This window comes from Salvelinus fontinalis, unplaced genomic scaffold (assembly GCF_029448725.1).
Source record: "Salvelinus fontinalis isolate EN_2023a unplaced genomic scaffold, ASM2944872v1 scaffold_0896, whole genome shotgun sequence".
In the NCBI taxonomy this organism is placed as follows: Eukaryota; Metazoa; Chordata; class Actinopteri; order Salmoniformes; family Salmonidae; genus Salvelinus; species Salvelinus fontinalis.
The window spans coordinates 19,539-46,013 of NW_026601105.1; the positions used below are offsets into that span (position 1 = coordinate 19,539).

Genomic DNA, 26,475 nt, shown 5'->3' on the forward strand with positions numbered 1-26,475 from the left:
TGATAAGCACAGATAGTAAACTAAGATGATAAGCACAGATAGTAAACTAAGATGATAAGCACAGGTAGTAAACTAAGATGATAAACAAAGATAGTAAACTAAGATGATAAGCACAGATAGTAAACTAAGACGATAAGCACAGATAGTAAACTAAGACGATAAGCACAGAGAGTAAACTAAGACGATACTCACAGAGAGTAAACTAAGACGATAAGCACAAAGAGTAAACTAAGATGATAAGCACAGATGGTAAACTAAGATGATCAACAAAGATAGCAAACTAAGATACATAAGAGTATTGTTCTGTATATATAAATCCAACAAGTATGTTTTGTCTTCTAGGGCCTGTTGTCTGTTAAAAACGCTCTTTGGAAAGATTTATTACTGCATGTAAGTTATGCAAATGATGCCTATGCAAATACATCAGGAGGACAATTAAGACAGCCATTAATTACGGGGCCTTGCTCTTTTTTTTGCTTCACTGACATTAAATTAAATTTCCCTTTTAACGGTTTAGATGTTTGATCTGCTAACAAAGAGGGAGCCAGTCCCTGTCGGGGGACTCTGCAGCAGGAGAGAGAGGGGTAGATGGGGTCTGTGGGGGGACTGCAGCAGGAGAGAGAGGGGTAGATGGGGTGTGTGTGGGGACTCTTCAGCAGGAGAGAGATGGGGTAGATGGGGTCTGTGGAGGGACTGCAGCAGGAGAGAGAGGGGTAGATGGGGTGTGTGTGGGGACTCTGCAGCAGGAGAGAGAGGGGTAGATGGGGTCTGTGGGGGGACTGCAGCAGGAGAGAGAGGGGTAGATGGGGTCTGTGGGGGGACTGCAGCAGGAGAGAGAGGGGGTAGATGGGGTGTGTGTGAGGACTCTGCAGCAGGAGAAGGAGGGTTAGATGGGGTGTGTGTGGGAAATCTGCAGCAGGAGAGAGAGGGGTTAGATGGGGTCTGTGTGGGGACTCTGCAGCAGGAGAGAGAGGGGGTAGATGGGGTCTGTGGGGGGACTCTGCAGCAGGAGAGAGAGGGTGTAGACGGGGTCTGTGTGGGGACTCTGCAGCAGGAGAGAGAGGGTTAGATGGGGTCTGTGTGGGGACTCTGCAGTAGGAGAGAGAGGGTTAGATGGGGTCTGTGTGGGGACTCTGCAGCAGGAGAGAGAGGGTTAGATGGGGTCTGTGTGGGGACTCTGCAGCAGGAGAGAGGGGGTGTAGATGGGGTCTGTGGGGGGACTCTGCAGCAGGAGAGAGGGGGTGTAGATGGGGTCTGTGGGGGGACTCTGCAGCAGGAGAGAGAGGGGTGTAGATGGGGTCTGTGGGGGGACTCTGCAGCAGGAGAGAGAGGGGTTAGATGGGGTGCGTGTGGGAAATCTGCAGCAGGAGAGAGAGGGTTAGATGGGGTCTGTGTGGGGACTCTGCAGCAGGAGAGAGAGGGTGTAGATGGGGTCTGTGTTGGGACTCTGCAGCAGGAGAGAGAGGGTTAGATGGGGTGTGTGTGGGGACTCTGCAGCAGGAGAGAGGGGGTGTAGATGGGGTCTGTGTTGGGACTCTGCAGCAGGAGAGAGAGGGTTAGATGGGGTCTGTGTGGGGACTCTGCAGCAGGAGAGAGAGGGGGTAGATGGGGTCTGTGTTGGGACTCTGCAGCAGGAGAGAGAGGGTTAGATGGGGTCTGTGTGGGGACTCTGCAGCAGGAGAGAGAGGGGGTAGACGGGGTCTGTGTGGGGACTGCAGCAGGAGAGAGAGGGGGTAGATGGGGTCTGTGTGGGGACTCTGCAGCAGGAGAGAGAGGGGGTAGATGGGGTCTGTGTGGGGACTCTGCAGCAGGAGAGAGAGGGTTAGATGGGGTCTGTGTGGGGACTCTGCAGCAGGAGAGAGAGGGGTTAGATGGGGTCTGTGTGGGGACTCTGCAGCAGGAGAGAGAGGGTTAGATGGGGTCTGTGTGGGGACTCTGCAGCAGGAGAGAGAGGGGGTAGATGGGGTCTGTGTGGGGACTCTGCAGCAGGAGAGAGAGGGGGTAGACGGGGTGTGTGAGGGGACTCTGCAGCAGGAGAGAGAGGGGGTAGATGGGGTCTGTGTGGGGACTCTGCAGCAGGAGAGAGAGGGGGTAGATGGGGTCTGTGTGGGGACTCTGCAGCAGGAGAGAGAGGGTTAGATGGGGTCTGTGTGGGGACTCTGCAGCAGGAGAGAGAGGGGGTAGATGGGGTCTGTGTGGGGACTCTGCAGCAGGAGAGAGAGGGGGTAGATGGGGTCTGTGTGGGGACTCTGCAGCAGGAGAGAGAGGGGGTAGATGGGGTCTGTGTTGGGACTCTGCAGCAGGAGAGAGAGGGTTAGATGGGGTCTGTGTGGGGACTCTGCAGCAGGAGAGAGAGGGGGTAGACGGGGTCTGTGTGGGGACTGCAGCAGGAGAGAGAGGGGGTAGATGGGGTCTGTGTGGGGACTCTGCAGCAGGAGAGAGAGGGTGTAGATGGGGTCTGTGTGGGGACTCTGCAGCAGGAGAGAGAGGGGGTAGATGGGGTCTGTGCGGGGACTCTGCAGCAGGAGAGAGAGAGGGTAGATGGGGTCTGTGTGGGGACTCTGCAGCAGGAGAGAGAGGGGGTAGATGGGGTCTGTGTGGGGACTCTGCAGCAGGAGAGAGAGGGTTAGATGGGGTCTGTGTGGGGACTCTGCAGCAGGAGAGAGAGGGGTTAGATGGGGTCTGTGTGGGGACTCTGCAGCAGGAGAGAGAGGGTTAGATGGGGTCTGTGTGGGGACTCTGCAGCAGGAGAGAGAGGGGGTAGATGGGGTCTGTGTGGGGACTCTGCAGCAGGAGAGAGAGGGGGTAGACGGGGTGTGTGAGGGGACTCTGCAGCAGGAGAGAGAGGGGGTAGATGGGGTCTGTGTGGGGACTCTGCAGCAGGAGAGAGAGGGGGTAGATGGGGTCTGTGTGGGGACTCTGCAGCAGGAGAGAGAGGGTTAGATGGGGTCTGTGTGGGGACTCTGCAGCAGGAGAGAGAGGGGGTAGATGGGGTCTGTGTGGGGACTCTGCAGCAGGAGAGAGAGGGGGTAGATGGGGTCTGTGTGGGGACTCTGCAGCAGGAGAGAGAGGGGGTAGATGGGGTCTGTGTTGGGACTCTGCAGCAGGAGAGAGAGGGTTAGATGGGGTCTGTGTTGGGACTCTGCAGCAGGAGAGAGAGGGTTAGATGGGGTCTGTGTTGGGACTCTGCAGCAGGAGAGAGAGGGTTAGACGGGGTCTGTGTGGGGACTGCAGCAGGAGAGAGAGGGGGTAGATGGGGTCTGTGTGGGGACTCTGCAGCAGGAGAGAGAGGGTGTAGATGGGGTCTGTGTGGGGACTCTGCAGCAGGAGAGAGAGGGGGTAGATGGGGTCTGTGCGGGGACTCTGCAGCAGGAGAGAGAGAGGGTAGATGGGGTCTGTGTGGGGACTCTGCAGCAGGAGAGAGAGGGTTAGATGGGGTCTGTGTGGGGACTCTGCAGCAGGAGAGAGAGGGTTAGATGGGGTCTGTGTGGGGACTCTGCAGCAGGAGAGAGAGGGTTAGATGGGGTCTGTGTGGGGACTCTGCAGCAGGAGAGAGAGGGGGTAGATGGGGTCTGTGTGGGGACTCTGCAGCAGGAGAGAGGGGGTGTAGATGGGGTCTGTGGGGGGACTCTGCAGCAGGAGAGAGGGGGTGTAGTTGGGGTCTGTGGGGGGACTCTGCAGCAGGAGAGAGAGGGGTGTAGATGGGGTCTGTGGGGGGACTCTGCAGCAGGAGAGAGAGGGGTTAGATGGGGTGCGTGTGGGAAATCTGCAGCAGGAGAGAGAGGGTTAGATGGGGTCTGTGTGGGGACTCTGCAGCAGGAGAGAGAGGGTGTAGATGGGGTGTGTGTTGGGACTCTGCAGCAGGAGAGAGAGGGTGTAGATGGGGTCTGTGTGGGGACTCTGCAGCAGGAGAGAGGGGGTGTAGATGGGGTCTGTGTTGGGACTCTGCAGCAGGAGAGAGAGGGTTAGATGGGGTCTGTGTTGGGACTCTGCAGCAGGAGAGAGAGGGTTAGATGGGGTCTGTGGGGGGACTCTGCAGCAGGAGAGAGAGGGGGTAGATGGGGTCTGTGTGGGGACTCTGCAGCAGGAGAGAGAGGGTTAGATGGGGTCTGTGTTGGGACTCTGCAGCAGGAGAGAGAGGGTTAGATGGGGTCTGTGGGGGGACTCTGCAGCAGGAGAGAGAGGGGGTAGATGGGGTCTGTGTGGGGACTCTGCAGCAGGAGAGAGAGGGTTAGATGGGGTCTGTGTGGGGACTCTGCAGCAGGAGAGAGAGGGTTAGATGGGGTCTGTGTGGGGACTCTGCAGCAGGAGAGAGAGGGGGTAGATGGGGTCTGTATGGGGACTCTGCAGCAGGAGAGAGAGGGGGTAGATGGGGTCTGTATGGGGACTCTGCAGCAGGAGAGAGAGGGGGTAGACAGGGTGTGTGTGGGGACTCTGCAGCAGGAGAGAGAGGGGGTAGATGGGGTCTGTGTGGGGACTCTGCAGCAGGAGAGAGAGGGGGTAGATGGGGTCTGTGTGGGGACTCTGCAGCAGGAGAGAGAGGGTTAGATGGGGTCTGTGTGGGGACTCTGCAGCAGGAGAGAGAGGGGGTAGATGGGGTCTGTGTGGGGACTCTGCAGCAGGAGAGAGAGGGTTAGATGGGGTCTGTGTGGGGACTCTGCAGCAGGAGAGAGAGGGTTAGATGGGGTCTGTGTGGGGACTCTGCAGCAGGAGAGAGAGGGTTAGATGGGGTCTGTGGCGGGATTTTGCAGCAGGAGAGAGAGAGGGTAGATGGGGTCTGTGTTGGGACTCTGCAGCAGGAGAGAGAGGGTGTAGATGGGGTCTGTGTGGGGACTCTGCAGCAGGAGAGAGAGGGTGTAGATGGGGTCTGTGTGGGGACTCTGCAGCAGGAGAGAGAGGGGGTAGATGGGGTCTGTGTGGGGACTCTGCAGCAGGAGAGAGAGGGTGTAGATGGGGTCTGTGTGGGGACTTTGCAGCAGGAGAGAGAGGGGGTAGATGGGGTCTGTGGGGGACTCTGCAGCAGGAGAGAGAGGGTTAGATGGGGTCTGTGTGGGGACTCTGCAGCAGGAGAGAGAGGGGGTAGATGGGGTCTGTGGGGGGACTCTGCAGCAGGAGAGAGAGAGGGTTAGATGGGGTCTGTGGGGGGACTGCAGCAGGAGAGCGGGAGTGTAGATGGGGTGTACTGTCGTTCTGATACACAGAGCAATGAGAGCATCTGAAATGCTCTCAAATACCTTCATAACAGATAAGAATAGAATTATACGCTCAACACTCACTTAACTATTAAAAACTGTTGATCAATTTGACTGCTGCTACATGGACCAACGGTGTTAGTTTAACTCAACGTAAACACCCGGACACTTAGGCTACTAGGATAAGGATGGATGAGCCATTCAGAAGCTGCCGTACCTTGTATCGCTGCCTCTGCGTCAGTCCTGCCGTTACCTTGGTTACCGCTGTCTACTTCCTGGGTCAGTGAGTCTGATTGGAGGTTAATGATGACGGAGAGGCAGGAGTTTAGTCATTAATTATCACACCTAATTACTAGTAAATGAGAAGTAAAAGGGCAATACATTCATTTTCATAAAGGAACATAAATGACAACGTAACACTGCACTATTAAGTCAAAATGAAGAGTGAATAAAGAGTCAAATGTAAAGTAAATGTAAAAGAAAAGTGAATGTAAATGAAATTCAAATGTAAAAAGTAATGTAGCCTGAAGACTTACCACAGAGGGCTCTGTCTGAGGCTACAGTCTGCTGCAGGCTCTGCTCAGCGTGGTCTCTCAGTTTACACTCAAACTGCAGAGCCTCCTGAAGTTTCCTCTTCGTCTTCTTCTCTTTCTTCAGACGCTTCTGGATCAGCACTGAAATACACAGAACAACTCTCCAGTGTCTCTCTCAGCTTCCTCTCTCTGAACAGTACACTGTGGGTAATGTAGTGTAGTATTGTGTGCAGTGGGTTGTGGGTAATGTAGTGTTAACCTACCTCTGTTTTTCTGCTCCATGGTGAGCTGTCTCTCCAGTGTCTCTCTCAGCTCCCTCTCTCTGAACAGTTCCATCTTCAGCTCTGACTTCTCCGTCTGCACCTGCTTGTCCTGAGCGCGCGTGTTGTCGATGGCAACCTTCAGCAAGCCCTGCTTGGAGGACACAGAGTACGACACACATCAAGAGGTTGTTTCACTAAATCCATACATCACTGTAGTGTGTAGTCTCTACATCTCTAATCTAAATCCATACATCACTGTAGTGTGTAGTCTCTACATCTCTAATCTAAATCCATACATCACTGTAGTGTGTAGTCTCTACATCTCTAATCTAAATCCATACATCACTGTAGTGTGTAGTCTACATCTGTAATCTAAATCCATACATCACTGTAGTGTGTAGTCTACATCTGTAATCTAAATCCATACATCACTGTAGTGTGTAGTCTCTACATCTCTAATCTAAATCCATACATCACTGTAGTGTGTAATCTCTACATCTCTAATCTAATTCCATACATCACTGTAGTGTGTAGTCTCTACATCTCTAATCTAAATCCATACATCACTGTAGTGTGTAGTCTCTACATCTCTAATCTAAATCCATACATCACTGTAGTGTGTAGTCTCTACATCTCTAATCTAAATCCATACATCACTGTAGTGTGTAGTCTACATCTGTAATCTAAATCCATACATCACTGTAGCGTGTAGTCTACATCTCTAATCTAAATCCATACATCACTGTAGTGTGTAGTCTACATCTGTAATCTAAATCCATACATCACTGTAGTGTGTAGTCTCTACATCTCTAATCTAAATCCATACATCACTGTAGTGTGTAGTCTTTACATCTCTAATCTCCAGTCAAAATGTTAAAAGACTTTAAAAAAAAAAAATCTTAACAAATATGCTGGAGGTAGAGTTGGGTGTTTTTCAGTTAAAATAATGACTGGTGATCCACAAGAGACACAGTTAGAGATGAGATGAAGTGGAGCCCAGAGACACAGATAGAGAGATGAGATGAAGTGGAGCCCAGAGACACAGATAGAGAGATGAGATGAGGTGGAGCCCAGAGACACAGATAGAGAGATGACATAAGATGAGGTGGAACCCAGAGACACAGACAGAGAGATGAGATGAGGTGGAGCCCAGAGACACAGATAGAGAGATGAGATGAAGTGGAGCCCAGAGACACAGATAGAGAGATGAGATGGAGCCCAGAGACACAGATAGAGAGATGAGGTGGAGTCCAGAGACACAGATAGAGAGATGAGATGAGGTGGAGCCCAGAGACACAGATAGAGAGATGAGATGGAGCCCAGATGAGGTGGAGCCCAGAGATACAGATAGAGAGATGAGATGAGGTGGAGCCCAGAGACACAGATAGAGAGATGAGATGAGGTGGAGCCCAGAGACACAGATAGAGAGATGAGATGAGGTGGAGCCCAGAGACACAGATAGAGAGATGAGATGAGGTGGAGCCCAGAGACACAGATAGAGATGAGATGAGGGGAGGTGGAGCCCAGAGACACAGATAGAGAGATGAGGTGGAGCCCAGAGACACAGATAGAGAGATGAGGTGGAGTCCAGAGACACAGATAGAGAGATGAGATGAGGTGGAGCCCAGAGACACAGATAGAGAGATGAGATGAGGTGGAGCCCAGAGACACAGACAGAGAGATGAGATGAGGTGGAGCCCAGAGACACAGAGAGAGAGAGATGAGATGGAGCCCAGAGACACAGATAGAGAGATGAGATGAGGTGGAGCCCAGAGACACAGAGAGAGAGATGAGATGAGGTGGAGCCCAGAGACACAGATAGAGAGATGAGATGAGGTGGAGCCCAGAGACACAGATAGAGAGATGAGATGGAGCCCAGAGACACAGATAGAGAGATGAGATGAGGTGGAGCCCAGAGACACAGATAGAGAGATGAGATGAGGTGGAGCCCAGAGACACAGAGAGAGAGATGAGATGAGATGGAGCCCAGAGACACAGATAGAGATGAGATGAGGTGGAGCCCAGAGACACAGATAGAGAGATTAGATGGAGTCCAGAGACACAGAGAGAGAGATGAGATGAGATGGAGCCCAGAGACACAGATAGAGAGATGAGGTGGAGCCCAGAGACACAGATAGAGAGATGAGGTGGAGCCCAGAGACACAGATAGAGAGATTAGATGGAGTCCAGAGACACAGAGAGAGAGATGAGATGGAGCCCAGAGACACAGATAGAGAGATGAAGTGGAGTCTAGAGACACAGATAGAGAGATGAGGTGGAGCCCAGAGACACAGATAGAGAGATGAGGTGGAGCCCAGAGACACAGATAGAGAGATGAGATTGAGTCCAGAGACACAGATAGAGAGATGAAGTGGAGCCCAAAGACACAGATAGAGAGATGAGATGAGGTGGAGCCCAGAGACACAGATAGAGAGATGAGATGGAGCCCAGAGACACAGATAGAGAGATGAGGTGGAGTCCAGAGACACAGATAGAGAGATGAGATGGAGCCCAGAGACACAGATAGAGAGATTAGATGGAGTCCAGAGACACAGATAGAGAGATGAGATGGAGCCCAGAGACACAGATAGAGAGATGAGATGAGGTGGAGCCCAGAGACACAGATAGAGAGATGAGGTGGAGCCCAGAGACACAGATAGAGAGATGAGATGGAGCCCAGAGACACAGATAGAGAGATGAGATGAGGTGGAGCCCAGAGACACAGTTAGAGAGATGAGATGGAGCCCAGAGACACAGATAGAGAGATGAGGTGGAGTCCAGAGACACATATAGAGAGATGAGATGGAGCCCAGAGACACAGATAGAGAGATGAGATGAGGTGGAGCCCAGAGACACAGATAGAGAGATGAGATGGAGCCCAGATGAGGTGGAGCCCAGAGACACAGATAGAAAGATGAGGTGGAGTCCAGAGACACAGATAGAGAGATGAGATGGAGCCCAGAGACACAGATAGAGAGATGAGATGAGGTAGAGTCCATAGACACAGATAGAGAGATGAGAAGAGGTAGAGCCCAGAGACACAGATAGAGAGATGAGATGGAGCCCAGATGAGGTGGAGCCCAGAGACACAGATAGAGAGATGAGATGAGGTAGAGTCCATAGACACAGATAGAGAGATGAGGTGGAGCCCAGAGACACAGATAGAGAGATGAGGTGGAGCCCAGAGACACAGATAGCGAGATGAGTTGGAGTCCAGAGACACAGATAGAGAGATGAGATGGAGCCCAGAGACACAGATAGAGAGATGAGAAGAGGTAGAGCCCAGAGACACAGATAGAGAGATGAGATGAGGTGGAGCCCAGAGACACAGATAGAGAGATGAGGTGGAGCCCAGAGACACAGATAGAGAGATGAGGTGGAGCCCAGAGACACAGATAGAGAGATGAGGTGGAGCCCAGAGACACAGATAGAGAGATGAGGTGGAGCCCAGAGACACAGATAGAGAGATGAGATGGAGCCCAGAGACACAGATAGAGAGATGAGGTGGAGCCCAGAGACACAGATAGAGAGATGAGGTGGAGCCCAGAGACACAGATAGAGAGATGAGATGGAGTCCAGAGACACAGATAGAGAGATGAGATGGAGCCCAGAGACACAGATAGAGAGATGAGATGAGGTGGAGCCCAGAGACACAGATAGAGAGATGAGATGGAGCCCAGAGACACAGATAGAGAGATGAGATGAGGTGGAGCCCAGAGACACAGATAGAGAGATGAGATGAGGTGGAGCCCAGAGACACAGATAGAGAGATGAGATGGAGTCCAGAGACACAGATAGAGAGATGAGGTGGAGCCCAGAGACACAGATAGAGAGATGAGGTGGAGTTACTCATCCAGATGTGTGATAACTGTGAGCAGATAGAGAGATGAGGTGGAGTTACTCATCCAGATGTGTGATAACTGTGAGCAGATAGAGAGATGAGGTGGAGTTACTCATCCAGATGTGTGATAACTGTGAGCAGATAGAGAGATGAGGTGGAGTTACTCATCCAGATGTGTGATAACTGTGAGCAGATAGAGAGATGAGGTGGAGTTACTCATCCAGATGTGTGATAACTGTGAGCAGATAGAGAGATGAGGTGGAGTTACTCATCCAGATGTGTGATAACTGTGAGCAGATAGAGAGATGAGGTGGAGTTACTCATCCAGATGTGTGATAACTGTGAGCAGATAGAGAGATGAGGTGGAGTTACTCATCCAGATGTGTGATAACTGTGAGCAGATAGAGAGATGAGGTGGAGTTACTCATCCAGATGTGTGATAACTGTGAGCAGATAGAGAAGATGAGGTGGAGTTACTCATCCAGATGTGTGATAACTGTGAGCAGATAGAGAGATGAGGTGGAGTTACTCATCCAGATGTGTGATAACTGTGAGCAGATAGAGAGATGAGGTGGAGTTACTCATCCAGATGTGTGATAACTGTGAGCAGAGAGAGAGATGAGGTGGAGTTACTCATCCAGATGTGTGATAACTGTGAGCAGATAGAGAGATGAGGTGGAGTTACTCATCCAGATGTGTGATAACTGTGAGCAGATAGAGAGATGAGGTGGAGTTACTCATCCAGATGTGTGATAACTGTGAGCAGATAGAGAGATGAGGTGGAGTTACTCATCCAGATGTGTGATAACTGTGAGCAGAGAGAGAGATGAGGTGGAGTTACTCATCCAGATGTGTGATAACTGTGAGCAGATAGAGAGATGAGGTGGAGTTACTCATCCAGATGTGTGATAACTGTGAGCAGATAGAGAGATGAGGTGGAGTTACTCATCCAGATGTGTGATAACTGTGAGCAGATAGAGAGATGAGGTGGAGTTACTCATCCAGATGTGTGATAACTGTGAGCAGAGAGAGAGATGAGGTGGAGTTACTCATCCAGATGTGTGATAACTGTGAGCAGATAGAGAGATGAGGTGGAGTTACTCATCCAGATGTGTGATAACTGTGAGCAGATAGAGAGATGAGGTGGAGTTACTCATCCAGATGTGTGATAACTGTGAGCAGATAGAGAGATGAGGTGGAGTTACTCATCCAGATGTGTGATAACTGTGAGCAGATAGAGAGATGAGGTGGAGTTACTCATCCAGATGTGTGATAACTGTGAGCAGATAGAGAGATGAGGTGGAGTTACTCATCCAGATGTGTGATAACTGTGAGCAGATAGAGAGATGAGGTGGAGTTACTCATCCAGATGTGTGATAACTGTGAGCAGAGAGAGAGATGAGGTGGAGTTACTCATCCAGATGTGTGATAACTGTGAGCAGATAGAGAGATGAGGTGGAGTTACTCATCCAGATGTGTGATAACTGTGAGCAGAGAGAGAGATGAGGTGGAGTTACTCATCCAGATGTGTGATAACTGTGAGCAGATAGAGAGATGAGGTGGAGTTACTCATCCAGATGTGTGATAACTGTGAGCAGATAGAGAGATGAGGTGGAGTTACTCATCCAGATGTGTGATAACTGTGAGCAGAGAGAGAGATGAGGTGGAGTTACTCATCCAGATGTGTGATAACTGTGAGCAGATAGAGAGATGAGGTGGAGTTACTCATCCAGATGTGTGATAACTGTGAGCAGATAGAGAGATGAGGTGGAGTTACTCATCCAGATGTGTGATAACTGTGAGCAGATAGAGAGATGAGGTGGAGTTACTCATCCAGATGTGTGATAACTGTGAGCAGATAGAGAGATGAGGTGGAGTTACTCATCCAGATGTGTGATAACTGTGAGCAGATAGAGAGATGAGGTGGAGTTACTCATCCAGATGTGTGATAACTGTGAGCAGATAGAGAGATGAGGTGGAGTTACTCATCCAGATGTGTGATAACTGTGAGCAGATAGAGAGATGAGGTGGAGTTACTCATCCAGATGTGTGATAACTGTGAGCAGATAGAGAGATGAGGTGGAGTTACTCATCCAGATGTGTGATAACTGTGAGCAGATAGAGAGATGAGGTGGAGTTACTCATCCAGATGTGTGATAACTGTGAGCAGATAGAGAGATGAGGTGGAGTTACTCATCCAGATGTGTGATAACTGTGAGCAGATAGAGAGATGAGGTGGAGTTACTCATCCAGATGTGTGATAACTGTGAGCAGATAGAGAGATGAGGTGGAGTTACTCATCCAGATGTGTGATAACTGTGAGCAGAGAGAGAGATGAGGTGGAGTTACTCATCCAGATGTGTGATAACTGTGAGCAGATAGAGAGATGAGGTGGAGTTACTCATCCAGATGTGTGATAACTGTGAGCAGATAGAGAGATGAGGTGGAGTTACTCATCCAGATGTGTGATAACTGTGAGCAGAGAGAGAGATGAGGTGGAGCCCAGAGACACAGATAGAGAGATGAGGTGGAGTTACTCATCCAGATGTGTGATAACTGTGAGCAGAGAGAGAGATGAGGTGGAGTTACTCATCCAGATGTGTGATAACTGTGAGCAGATAGAGAGATGAGGTGGAGTTACTCATCCAGATGTGTGATAACTGTGAGCAGATAGAGAGATGAGGTGGAGTTACTCATCCAGATGTGTGATAACTGTGAGCAGAGAGAGAGATGAGGTGGAGTTACTCATCCAGATGTGTGATAACTGTGAGCAGAGAGAGAGATGAGGTGGAGTTACTCATCCAGATGTGTGATAACTGTGAGCAGATAGAGAGATGAGGTGGAGTTACTCATCCAGATGTGTGATAACTGTGAGCAGATAGAGAGATGAGGTGGAGTTACTCATCCAGATGTGTGATAACTGTGAGCAGATAGAGAGATGCAGCCTTCGCACATCCACTATCAAAACATGGTTCAGCAAAACATGGTCACCATTATACCTTCTGGGATTGTTCAGGAGAGAACAGTGAGTAGATCCCCACCTGGATGTTAGTGAGCAGTGTCTCTATTGACGACAGCCCCTCGGGGAAGATAAAGGGTCCGGGGAACCCTGGAGGAAGCTTCTGCCCCGAGAACGACAGCCTCTCATAGCCGTCTCTGACTGGCTCTCGAAATGGCTCTCTGATTGGTTCTCTGACTGTCTGGGTGCTCAGGAAACCACAGTCATCTGCGGACAGACAAAGAAAACAGCAGAGAAGTCATCAGAATGCATGTAGTTGTGTTTGGCTCTTCAGGGGACAGACAAAGAAAAGAGAGTGATGTTTATTATTCAGAACATGCAAATTAGAGGAAGATTGTGATTGGCTGTGTCCACAACTAAACTACAACTGACAAACACAAGAAACCACACCCACCTCTGAATCCCCTTTTCAGTGTGGCACCGCTGTTGTTAAGACACACAGATGGAAACACACACTGTCTCCTGAGTGTACTGTACTACTGTGTTCTAAACACAGATGGAAACACACACTGTCCCCTGAGTGTACTGTAATACTGTGTTCTAAACACAGATGTCTGTTCTCCTGCATTACTGACACTGATAACTATGTCATGGCCAAGTTTAAATCACACACTTTCTCCCTCTTTGTCTTGCTCCTCACTCTCACAGACAGACGCCTGCTATCGCTGCCAGTTGGTCCAGAGGACACAGCTGCTCTGTTGCTTTAATTAGTTTCAGTGTCTCTACAGATCAGATTGAGTAGTGTTGTGTAACCTCCTCTACAGATCAGATTGAGTAGTGTAACCTCCTCTACAGATCAGATTGAGTAGTGTTGTGTAACCTCCTCTACAGATCAGATTGAGTAGTGTTGTGTAACCTCCTCTACAGATCAGATTGAGTAGTGTTGTGTAACCTCCTCTACAGATCAGATTGAGTAGTGTTGTGTAACCTCCTCTACAGATCAGATTGAGTAGTGTTGTGTTACCTCTTCTACAGATCAGATTGAGTAGTGTTGTGTTACCTCCTCTACAGATCAGATTGAGTAGTGTTGTGTAACCTCCTCTACAGATCAGATTGAGTAGTGTTGTGTAACCTCCTCTACAGATCAGATTGAGTAGTGTTGTGTAACCTCCTCTACAGATCAGATTGAGTAGTGTTGTGTAACCTCCTCTACAGATCAGATTGAGTAGTGTTGTGTAACCTCCTCTACAGATCAGATTGAGTAGTGGTGTGTTACCTCCTCTACAGATCAGATTGAGTAGTGTTGTGTAACCTCCTCTACAGATCAGATTGAGTAGTGTTGTGTAACCTCCTCTACAGATCAGATTGAGTAGTGTTGTGTTACCTCCTCTACAGATCAGATTGAGTAGTGTTGTGTAACCTCCTCTACAGATCAGATTGAGTAGTGTTGTGTAACCTCCTCTACAGATCAGATTGAGTAGTGTTGTGTAACGTCCTCTACAGATCAGATTGAGTAGTGTTGCGTTACCTCCTCTACAGATCAGATTGAGTAGTGTTGTGTAACCTCCTCTACAGATCAGATTGAGTAGTGTTGTGTAACCTCCTCTACAGATCAGATTGAGTAGTGTTGTGTAACCTCCTCTACAGATCAGATTGAGTAGTGTTGTGTAACCTCCTCTACAGATCAGATTGAGTAGTGTTGTGTAACCTCCTCTACAGATCAGATTGAGTAGTGTTGTGTAACCTCCTCTACAGATCAGATTGAGTAGTGTTGTGTAACGTCCTCTACAGATCAGATTGAGTAGTGTTGTGTTACCTCCTCTACAGATCAGATTGAGTAGTGTTGTGTAACCTCCTCTACAGATCAGATTGAGTAGTGTTGTGTAACCTCCTCTACAGATCAGATTGAGTAGTGTTGTGTAACCTCCTCTACAGATCAGATTGAGTAGTGTTGTGTAACCCCCTCTACAGATCAGATTGAGTAGTGTTGTGTAACCTCCTCTACAGATCAGATTGAGTAGTGTTGTGTTACCTCCTCTACAGATCAGATTGAGTAGTGTTGTGTAACCTCCTCTACAGATCAGATTGAGTAGTGTTGTGTTACCTCCTCTACAGATCAGATTGAGTAGTGTTGTGTAACCTCCTCTACAGATCAGATTGAGTAGTGTTGTGTAACCTCCTCTACAGATCAGATTGAGTAGTGTTGTGTTACCTCCTCTACAGATCAGATTGAGTAGTGTTGTGTAACCTCCTCTACAGATCAGATTGAGTAGTGTTACCTCCTCTACAGATCAGATTGAGTAGTGTTACCTCCTCTACAGATCAGATTGAGTAGTGTTGTGTAACCTCCTCTACAGATCAGATTGAGTAGTGTTGTGTAACCTACTCTACAGATCAGATTGAGTAGTGTTGTGTAACCTCCTCTACAGATCAGATTGAGTAGTGTTGTGTAACCTCCTCTACAGATCAGATTGAGTAGTGTTACCTCCTCTACAGATCAGATTGAGTAGTGTTGTGTAACCTCCTCTACAGATCAGATTGAGTAGTGTTGTGTAACCTACTCTACAGATCAGATTGAGTAGTGTTGTGTAACCTCCTCTACAGATCAGATTGAGTAGTGTTGTGTAACCTCCTCTACAGATCAGATTGAGTAGTGTTACCTCCTCTACAGATCAGATTGAGTAGTGTTACCTCCTCTACAGATCAGATTGAGTAGTGTTACCTCCTCTACAGATCAGATTGAGTAGTGTTGTGTAACCTCCTCTACAGATCAGATTGAGTAGTGTTGTGTAACCTACTCTACAGATCAGATTGAGTAGTGTTGTGTTACCTCCTCTACAGATCAGATTGAGTAGTGTTGTGTAACCTACTCTACAGATCAGATTGAGTAGTGTTGTGTTACCTCCTCTACAGATCAGATTGAGTAGTGTTGTGTAACCTACTCTACAGATCAGATTGAGTAGTGTTGTGTAACCTCCTCTAAAGATCAGATTGAGTAGTGTTGTGTAACCTACTCTACAGATCAGATTGAGTAAACACATCACATGTTAAGCAGTGGGACGCTGGCAGCACAATAACATCTCTGTGAGTGTTATTTCTTCTCCATGCAACTCACTGTTTGAGAGAGGATGGCCTTTTTTTTATTGCTATGATGCCTTTTTCTACGACTCACGATGAAGACCAAATGAATATGGCTTTTTACATGAAGGTGCATTCCACTTAATTCCAAGCAGCTAATTGCTAAATGTCAACTTTAGAAGTTTGGGAGGGGAAAAAGTCCTTTCCTGTTTTCTGTTTGTGTAGAGAGGAGAGACACAGTTCAGTAGGTGAATGTTAATGAGCCCAATAAAACACGAACAGCTGATGCCAACCAGAACGACCTGGTTCTGGAAACAAGTACACGTGTTAATGGGCTGTTTTCTAGTGATGGAGCTTGAAGACTAGTTGACCAGCCAGGCTGTGGCGGCTCTGCCCTACAATACTCTGAGTTACATTACATTATGTCCTAAAAACTATTTTGAAGAACAATGAAAGGGCTTATGGGCAGTAGAGTTCTCTCTATCTACAGGCTGTCTCAGCTTCACCTGAGTCTGATGGGGTTGAATTAGATTTACCTCACAGGCACGGATACACACACACACACACACACACACACACACACACACACACACACACACACACACACACACACACACACACACACACACACACACACACACACCATCACATTTTACTCCACTTAGCTGACCAAAGCATCTTCGCCCCCCCCAATCTTGGCAAACAGGCTAGTGTCACATTGAAGGATAAAAAGCATGTCCCGTTCTCTCTCTCCCTCCCTCTCTCTCCTTCTCTTTCTCTCCCTCCCTCTCTCTCTCTCCCTCCCTCCTCTCTCCTTCTCCCTCCCTCCCTCCCTCCCTCCCTCCCTCTCCCCCTCTCCCTCCTCCCTCTCTCTTTTCATTTCCTCTCCCGTTCCTAAAAGCCTCCCTCTATATCAGTACTAGATGTAATTAGCAGTCTGTCAGTGTCAGGTGTTGCTCAGCGCTCATCAAACGCAGGGCGTCCAACTCTACTTCTTCTCCTGTGACCCCCCCCCTGTCCCCCCCCCTGTGCTCTGTACTGCAGCGTCATCGGGATGCAGTATAGATCTCCTCTCCTCTCTCCACCCTCCCTCTCCTCCCCTCCTTTGATGTGACTGATCCTCTTTGAGTTACTGTTTTATCCATCCCTACCTCCTCTCCCTCCTCTCCTCCTCTCCTTCCTCTCCCGCCACCCTCTTCTCCCTCCATCCCTACCTCCTCTCCATCCTCTCCTCCTCTCCTTCCTCTCCCGCCACCCTCTTCTCCCTCCATCCTATCCTCCTCTCCCTCCTCTCCCGCCACCCTCTTCTCCCTCCATCCTATCCTCCTCTCCCATCCCCCCTCTCCCCCTCTTCTCCCTCCTCTCTCTCCTCTCCCCACTTTCCTCTCCCCTCATCCTCTCATTTGCAGATCTCCTCAACCAAGGTCATTGTTTTCCATTTTTCAATTTTTTCTTTCCATCATCCTCTTTCTTATTCTCTCCTCTTCCATCCCTCCTTCCCTCGGGCTGATGAACTCCACCTAGTGGAGCGTCCTGACTGTCAGCGGAAGTGGAGAGAGGTGAGGTCTGATGAACTCCACCTAGTGGAGCGTCCTGACTGTCAGCTGAAGTGGAGAGAGGTGAGGTCTGATGAACTACACCTAGTGGAGCGTCGTGACTGTCAGCGGAAGTGGAGAGAGGTGAGGTCTGATGAACTCCACCTAGTGGAGCGTCCTGACTGTCAGCTGAAGTGGAGAGAGGTGAGGTCTGATGAACTACACCTAGTGGAGCGTCGTGACTGTCAGCGGAAGTGGAGAGAGGTGAGGTCTGATGAACTCCACCTAGTGGAGCGTCCTGACTGTCAGCTGAAGTGGAGAGAGGTGAGGTCTGATGAACTACACCTAGTGGAGCGTCGTGACTGTCAGCTGAAGTGGAGAGAGGTGAGGTCTGATGAACTCCACCTAGTGGAGCGTCCTGACTGTCAGCTGAAGTGGAGAGAGGTGAGGTCTGATGAACTACACCTAGTGGAGCGTCGTGACTGTCAGCTGAAGTGGAGAGAGGTGAGGTCTGATGAACTCCACCTAGTGGAGCGTCCTGACTGTCAGCGGAAGTGGAGAGAGGTGAGGGCTGATGAACTACACCTAGTGGAGCGTCCTGACTGTCAGCGGAAGTGGAGAGAGGTGAGGTCTGATGAACTCCACCTAGTGGAGCGTCCTGACTGTCAGCGGAAGTGGAGAGAGGTGAGGGCTGATGAACTACACCTAGTGGAGCGTCCTGACTGTCAGCGGAAGTGGAGAGAGGTGAGGGCTGATGAACTACACCTAGTGAAGCGTCCTGACTGTCAGCGGAAGTGGAGAGAGGTGAGGGCTGAATGAAGTTTAAAGGAAAATGCTTCTGGTGGATAAAGCAGATTAACTGTCAGACGTCTTCTGATGTTTGATCTTCACGTTGGACCAGGTGTTCAAACAGAGAATATGTCCCAAACATACTCTAACGATTCATATGTGACAGAATGACAATTCAGAAAACAACAGGATGTTTTGAGACCTATTTCTCTGTGTACACTGGATATTCAACACCATTCAGTCTCTTAGAGAAACCAATCAAATGATGTACCACCACAATTACAACTGAACAAGCCGACCAATAACTGGCATGGTTTTTCATTTGTCTATAAAACAAACCAACTGATTAAATGAAACACGCCTCATCAAAACAACGAGCCTCTCATGTATCATCTATTTAGTCGTCCCACTAGTTGAGTTCTACCATTATGGACCTCTTGTCTTATTAACCTAATGCATCCTGTTTCATATAATCATCACTGTCTTTATGACACGTCTCTTACTGGTTAAATCTTATTGCTTTAATTACACATCTGGCAATGCGCTTCTCTGTCTTCCTGACAAACAAAAACCTGTGAAGTGTATTTCATTTAAATGTCCTAGTATGTAATGTAGTAACTGTACTCTCTTCTCTCTCTTCTTCGCTCTTCTGTCTCTCCTCTGTCTCTCTTCTTCTCTCTTCTTCTCTCTTCTTCTTCTTCCGTCTCTCTTCTGTCTCTCTTCTGTCTCTCCTCTGTCTCTCCTCTGTCTCTCCTCTGTCTCTCCTCTGTCTCTCTTCTGTCTCTCTTCTGTCTCTCTTCTGTCTCTCTTCTGTCTCTCTTCTTCTCTCTTCTTCTCTCTTCTTCTTCTTCCCTCTCTCTTCTGTCTCTCCTCTGTCTCTCTTCTGTCTCTCTTCTGTCTCTCCTCTGTCTCTCCTCTGTCTCTCCTCTGTCTCTCTTCTGTCTCTCTTCTGTCTCTTCTCTGCCTCTCTTCTGTCTCTCTTCTGTCTCTCTTCTGTCTCTCTTCTGCCTCTCTTCTGTCTCTCCTCTGTCTCTCTTCCGTCTCTCTTCCGTCTCTCTTCCGCCTCTCTTCCGTCTCTCTTCCGTCTCTCTTCTGTCTCTTCTCTGCCTCTCCTCTGTCTCTCTTCTGTCTCTTCTCTGCCTCTCTTCTGTCTCTCTTCTGTCTCTCCTCTGTCTCTCCTCTGTCTCTCCTCTGTCTCTCCTCTGTCTCTCTTCCGTCTCTCTTCCGTCTCTCTTCTCTCTCTTCTGTCTCTCTTCTGTCTCTCTTCTGTCTTCTGTCTCTCTTCCGTCTCTCTTCCGTCTCTCTTCTGTCTCTCCTCTGTCTCTCCTCTGTCTCTCCTCTGTCTCTCTTCCGTCTCTCTTCCGTCTCTCTTCTCTCTCTTCTGTCTCTCTTCTGTCTCTCTTCTGTCTCTTGTCTCTCTTCTGTCTCTCTTCTGTCTCTTGTCTCTCTTCTGTCTCTCTGTAAATATTGCTGACTGTTTTGCCCTTGAACAGTCCTCATTAAGCTAATGTAAACCTTCATAACGGAAAAACCACACAACTGACGCAAACGGCGGCCTCAGAGCTTGGGAGGTGGTCATTATGGAAATCAGCTGGCTGTGAGCGGAGCCGTGGCGAGAGGGCCTTGTTCATTAATTCATGCTCTGCAAATCGCTAACTAATTTAGCCCCGCTGCCTCGTCTTCCGCTCCTCTCTCCTCTGTAATGGATTATTCCAGAGAATTATTTGTCTTCATTTCATCTCCGCTTCCCACAAAGACCACCAAGAGAGAGAGAGAGAGGGAGAGAGAGTGAAGAGAGAGAGAAGAGAGAGAGAAGAGAGAGAAGAGAGAGAGAAGAGAGAGAGAGAAGAGAGAGAGAGGGAGAAGAGAGAGAGAGAGAAGAGAGAGAGAGAGAGGGAGGAGAGAGAAAGGGAGAAGAGAGAGAGAGAGAAGAGAGAGAGAGAGAGAGAGAGAGAGAGAGAGAGAGAGGGAGAAGAGAGAGAGAGAGAGACAGAGAGAGAGAGAGAGAGAGAGAAGGAGGGAGAAGAGAGAGAGACAGAGAGAGGGAGAAGAGAGAGAAGTGGGGAGAGAGAGGGAGAAGAGAGAGAAGTGGGATGAGTGAGAGCGAGAGAGAGAGAAATAGATAGAGAGAGAGAATAGTAGGGACAGACAATGAATCCTGATTGGTGCATTAGGACCTCAATCGCTGTCCTCACCTTCACGGGAATCAACTACTAACTATTTCCTGTAATTGTGTTCACATTCAGTGATATCCGACGATGATGCTGACAGAGAGAGAGAGAGAGAGAGAGAGAGAGAGAGAGAGAGAGAGAGAGAGACAGACAGACAGACAGAGAGAGAGAGAGAGAGAGACAGACAGACAGACAGACAGACAGACAGACAGACAGACAGACAGACAGACAGACAGACAGACAGACAGACAGACAGACAGACAGACAGACAGACAGACAGACAGAGAACAATCAAGAACAAGCGAAAGAGAAGGTGGACCCTACCTCTCTCAACATGGTTCCTCTTAGCTTGGTGGCCAGAGTCCAGGGAGGCCACATCTCCTTCTTTAGGACCAGGCACAGCACTGGGAGACAGACCCAACAGAGCCTGGCTGGAGGACAGGCCGTTCTGCTGCATGTCTGGAACACACAGTACCACGTTACAGAGGAGGTGAACAGAAATGTGTTTATTATGGATCCCCAGCAGCACGTTACAGAGGAGGTGAACAGAAATGTGTTTATTATGGATCCCCAGCAGCACTTTACAGAGGAGGTGAACAGAAATGTGTTTATTATGGATCCCCAGCAGCACTTTACAGAGGAGGTGAACAGAAATGTGTTTATTATGGATCCCCAGCAGCACTTTACAGAGGAGGTGAACAGAAATGTGTTTATTATGGATCCCCAGCAGCACGTTACAGAGGAGGTGAACAGAAATGTATTTATTATGGATCCCCAGCAGCACGTTACAGAGGAGGTGAACAGAAATGTATTTATTATGGATCCCCAGCAGCACGTTACAGAGGAGGTGAACAGAAATGTGTTTATTATGGATCCCCAGCAGCACGTTACAGAGGAGGTGAACAGAAATGTGTTTATTATGGATCCCCAGCAGCACCTACTCTTCCTGGGCTCCAGCAAAATGAAGGCAGTTTATACCTGACAATAAAGTGGGTTTTCAATGACATTGACAGAGCAAAGAGACTGTTGCTTTCCTGACTGGACTCATAATCTGATTCCTGACGAAGCTGGAAAGACAGTGAAGATGAGAGTACTGTACATACGGGTCCTGTCTGCAGAGTGTTCTGGGTACTGGGTTAGGGTTAGAGTACATACGGGTCCTGTCTGCAGAGTGTTCTGGGTACTGGGTTAGGGTTAGAGTACGTACGGGTCCTGTCTGCAGAGTGTTCTGGGTACTGGGTTAGGGTTAGAGTACGTACGGGTCCTGTCTGCAGAGTGTTCTGTGTACTGGGTTAGGGTTAGAGTACGTACGGGTCCTGTCTGCAGAGTGTTCTGGGTACTGGGTTAGGGTTAGAGTACGTACGGGTCCTGTCTGCAGAGTGTTCTGTGTACTGGGTTAGGGTTAGAGTACGTACGGGTCCTGTCTGCAGAGTGTTCTGTGTACTGGGTTAGGGTTAGTGTACATACGGGTCCTGTCTGCAGAGTGTTCTGTGTACTGGGTTAGGGTTAGTGTACGTACGGGTCCTGTCTGCAGAGTGTTCTGTGTACTGGGTTAGGGTTAGAGTACATATGGGTCCTGTCTGCAGAGTGTTCTGTGTACTGGGTTAGGGTTAGTGTACGTACGGGTCCTGTCTGCAGAGTGTTCTGTGTACTGGGTTAGGGTTAGAGTACGTACGGGCCCTGTCTGCAGAGTTTTCTGGGTGTACTGGGTTAGGGTTAGAGTACATACAGGTCCTGTCTGCAGAGTGTTCTGTGTACTGAAATAGGGTTAGAGTACGTACGGGTCCTGTCTGCAGAGTGTTCTGGGTGCTGGGTTAGGGTTAGAGTACATCCTGTCTGCAGAGTGTTCTGGGTACTGGGTTAGGGTTAGAGTACATACGGGTCCTGTCTGCAGAGTGTTCTGGGTGCTGGGTTAGGGTTAGAGTACGTAGGGGTCCTGTCTGCAGAGTGTTCTGGGTACTGGGTTAGGGTTAGAGTACGTAGGGGTCCTGTCTGCAGAGTATTCTGGGTACTGGGTTAGGGTTAGAGTACGTACGGGTCCTGTCTGCAGAGTGTTCTGGGTACTGGGTTAGGGTTAGAGTACGTACGGGTCCTGTCTGCAGAGTGTTCTGGGTTAGAGTACGTACGGGCCCTGTCTGCAGAGTGTTCTGGGTACTGGGTTAGAGTTAGAGTACATCCTGTCTGCAGAGTGTTCTGGGTACTGGGTTAGGGTTAGAGTACATACGGGTCCTGTCTGCAGAGTGTTCTGGGTGCTGGGTTAGGGTTAGAGTACATACGGGTCCTGTCTGCAGAGTGTTCTGGGTGCTGGGTTAGGGTTAGAGTACGTACGGGTCCTGTCTGCAGAGTGTTCTGGGTTAGAGTACGTACGGGCCCTGTCTGCAGAGTGTTCTGGGTACTGGGTTAGGGTTAGAGTACGTACGGGTCCTGTCTGCAGAGTGTTCTGTGTACTGGGTTAGAGTTAGAGTACATCCTGTCTGCAGAGTGTTCTGGGTACTGGGTTAGGGTTAGAGTACGTACGGGCCCTGTCTGCAGAGTGCTCTGGGTGTACTGGGTTAGGGTTAGAGTACATACGGGTCCTGTCTGCAGAGTGTTCTGTGTACTGAGTTAGGGTTAGAGTACGTACGGGTCCTGTCTGCAGAGTGTTCTGGGTGCTGGGTTAGGGTTAGAGTATGTACGGGTCCTGTCTGCAGAGTGTTCTGGGTGCTGGGTTAGGGTTAGAGTTAGAGTACGTACGGGTCCTGTCTGCAGAGTGTTCTGGGTACTGGGTTAGAGTTAGAGTACATCCTGTCTGCAGAGTGTTCTGGGTACTGGGTTAGGGTTAGAGTACATATGGGTCCTGTCTGCAGAGTGTTCTGGGTGCTGGGTTAGGGTTAGAGTACGTACGGGTCCTGTCTGCAGAGTGTTCTGGGTGCTGGGTTAGGGTTAGAGTACGTATGGGTCCTGTCTGCAGAGTGTTCTGGGTGCTGGGTTAGGGTTAGAGTACGTATGGGTCCTGTCTGCAGAGTGTTCTGGGTGTACTGGGTTAGGGTTAGAGTACATACGGGTCCTGTCTGCAGAGTGTTCTGGGTACTGGGTTAGGGTTAGAGTACGTACGGGTCCTGTCTGCAGAGTGTTCTGGGTACTGGGTTAGGGTTAGAGTACGTACGGGTCCTGTCTGCAGAGTGTTCTGGGTACTGGGTTAGAGTTAGAGTACATCCTGTCTGCAGAGTGTTCTGGGTACTGGGTTAGGGTTAGAGTACATACGGGTCCTGTCTGCAGAGTGTTCTGGGTGCTGGGTTAGGGTTAGAGTACGTAGGGGTCCTGTCTGCAGAGTGTTCTGGGTACTGGGTTAGGGTTAGAGTACGTACGGGTCCTGTCTGCAGAGTGCTCTGGGTACTGGGTTAGGGTTAGAGTACGTACGGGTCCTGTCTGCAGAGTGTTCTGGGTGTACTGGGTGAGGGTTAGAGTACATACGGGTCCTGTCTGCAGAGTGTTCTGGGTTAGAGTACGTACGGGCCCTGTCTGCAGAGTGTTCTGGGTGCTGGGTTAGGGTTAGAGTACGTACGGGTCCTGTCTGCAGAGTGCTCTGGGTACTGGGTTAGGGTTAGAGTACGTACGGGTCCTGTCTGCAGAGTGTTCTGGGTGTACTGGGTGAGGGTTAGAGTACATACGGGTCCTGTCTGCAGAGTGTTCTGGGTGTACTGGGTTAGGGTTAGAGTACGTACGGGTCCTGTCTGCAGAGTGTTCTGGGTGTACTGGGTTAGGGTTAGAGTACGTACGGGTCCTGTCTGCAGAGTGTTCTGGGTGTACTGGGTGAGGGTTAGAGTACATACGGGTCCTGTCTGCAGAGTGTTCTGGGTGTACTGGGTTAGGGTTAGAGTACATACGGGTCCTGTCTGCAGAGTGTTCTGGGTGTACTGGGTTAGGGTTAGAGTACGTACGGGTCCTGTCTGCAGAGTGTTCTGTGTACTGGGTTAGGGTTAGAGTACATACGGGTCCTGTCTGCAGAGTGTTCTGGGTGTACTGGGTTAGGGTTAGAGTACGTAGGGGTCCTGTCTGCAGAGTGTTCTGGGTGCTGGGTTAGGGTTAGAGTACGTACGGGTCCTGTCTGCAGAGTGTTCTGGGTTAGAGTACGTACGGGCCCTGTCTGCAGAGTGTTCTGGGTACTGGGTTAGAGTTAGAGTACATCCTGTCTGCAGAGTGTTCTGGGTACTGGGTTAGGGTTAGAGTACATACGGGTCCTGTCTGCAGAGTGTTCTGGGTGCTGGGTTAGGGTTAGAGTACATACGGGTCCTGTCTGCAGAGTGTTCTGGGTGCTGGGTTAGGGTTAGAGTACGTACGGGTCCTGTCTGCAGAGTGTTCTGGGTTAGAGTACATACGGGCCCTGTCTGCAGAGTGTTCTGGGTACTGGGTTAGGGTTAGAGTACGTACGGGTCCTGTCTGCAGAGTGTTCTGTGTACTGGGTTAGAGTTAGAGTACATCCTGTCTGCAGAGTGTTCTGGGTACTGGGTTAGGGTTAGAGTACGTACGGGCCCTGTCTGCAGAGTGTTCTGGGTGTACTGGGTTAGGGTTAGAGTACATACGGGTCCTGTCTGCAGAGTGTTCTGTGTACTGAGTTAGGGTTAGAGTACGTACGGGTCCTGTCTGCAGAGTGTTCTGTGTACTGGGTTAGGGTTAGAGTACGTACGGGTCCTGTCTGCAGAGTGTTCTGGGTACTGGGTTAGGGTTAGAGTACGTACGGGTCCTGTCTGCAGAGTGTTCTGTGTACTGGGTTAGGGTTAGAGTACGTACGGGTCCTGTCTGCAGAGTGTTCTGTGTACTGGGTTAGGGTTAGTGTACATACGGGTCCTGTCTGCAGAGTGTTCTGTGTACTGGGTTAGGGTTAGTGTACGTACGGGTCCTGTCTGCAGAGTGTTCTGTGTACTGGGTTAGGGTTAGAGTACATATGGGTCCTGTCTGCAGAGTGTTCTGTGTACTGGGTTAGGGTTAGTGTACGTACGGGTCCTGTCTGCAGAGTGTTCTGTGTACTGGGTTAGGGTTAGAGTACGTACGGGCCCTGTCTGCAGAGTGTTCTGGGTGTACTGGGTTAGGGTTAGAGTACATACAGGTCCTGTCTGCAGAGTGTTCTGTGTACTGAAATAGGGTTAGAGTACGTACGGGTCCTGTCTGCAGAGTGTTCTGGGTGCTGGGTTAGGGTTAGAGTACATCCTGTCTGCAGAGTGTTCTGGGTACTGGGTTAGGGTTAGAGTACATACGGGTCCTGTCTGCAGAGTGTTCTGGGTGCTGGGTTAGGGTTAGAGTACGTAGGGGTCCTGTCTGCAGAGTGTTCTGGGTACTGGGTTAGGGTTAGAGTACGTAGGGGTCCTGTCTGCAGAGTATTCTGGGTACTGGGTTAGGGTTAGAGTACGTACGGGTCCTGTCTGCAGAGTGTTCTGGGTACTGGGTTAGGGTTAGAGTACGTACGGGTCCTGTCTGCAGAGTGTTCTGGGTGCTGGGTTAGGGTTAGAGTACGTATGGGTCCTGTCTGCAGAGTGTTCTGTTTACTGGGTTAGGGTTAGAGTACGTATGGGTCCTGTCTGCAGAGTGTTCTGGGTGCTGGGTTAGGGTTAGAGTACGTATGGGTCCTGTCTGCAGAGTGTTCTGGGTACTGGGTTAGGGTTAGAGTACGTACGGGTCCTGTCTGCAGAGTGTTCTGTTTACTGGGTTAGGGTTAGAGTACGTACGGGTCCTGTCTGCACAGTGTTCTGGGTTAGAGTACGTACGGGCCCTGTCTGCAGAGTGTTCTGGGTACTGGGTTAGAGTTAGAGTACATCCTGTCTGCAGAGTGTTCTGGGTACTGGGTTAGGGTTAGAGTACATACGGGTCCTGTCTGCAGAGTGTTCTGGGTGCTGGGTTAGGGTTAGAGTACATACGGGTCCTGTCTGCAGAGTGTTCTGGGTGCTGGGTTAGGGTTAGAGTACGTACGGGTCCTGTCTGCAGAGTGTTCTGGGTTAGAGTACGTACGGGCCCTGTCTGCAGAGTGTTCTGGGTACTGGGTTAGGGTTAGAGTACGTACGGGTCCTGTCTGCAGAGTGTTCTGTGTACTGGGTTAGAGTTAGAGTACATCCTGTCTGCAGAGTGTTCTGGGTACTGGGT

General features: G+C 49.6%; 1 protein-coding gene across 2 annotated transcripts in view; it reads right to left on the reverse strand.

Moving 5' to 3' along the window:
• LOC129847621 (dachshund homolog 1-like) overlaps nt 1-26,475 on the reverse strand; it is a gene marked incomplete at its 5' end in the record, with an annotated part of 55,599 nt that overhangs the window by 1,672 nt on the left and 27,452 nt on the right. Inside the window, 5 exon segments of one of the 2 annotated variants that reach the window (XM_055915370.1) lie at nt 5,410-5,481; nt 5,729-5,866; nt 5,989-6,136; nt 12,871-13,055; nt 20,686-20,820. In XM_055915370.1, coding sequence (XP_055771345.1) covers nt 5,410-5,481; nt 5,729-5,866; nt 5,989-6,136; nt 12,871-13,055; nt 20,686-20,820 — 678 coding nt within the window. 2 annotated transcript variants of the gene reach the window in all.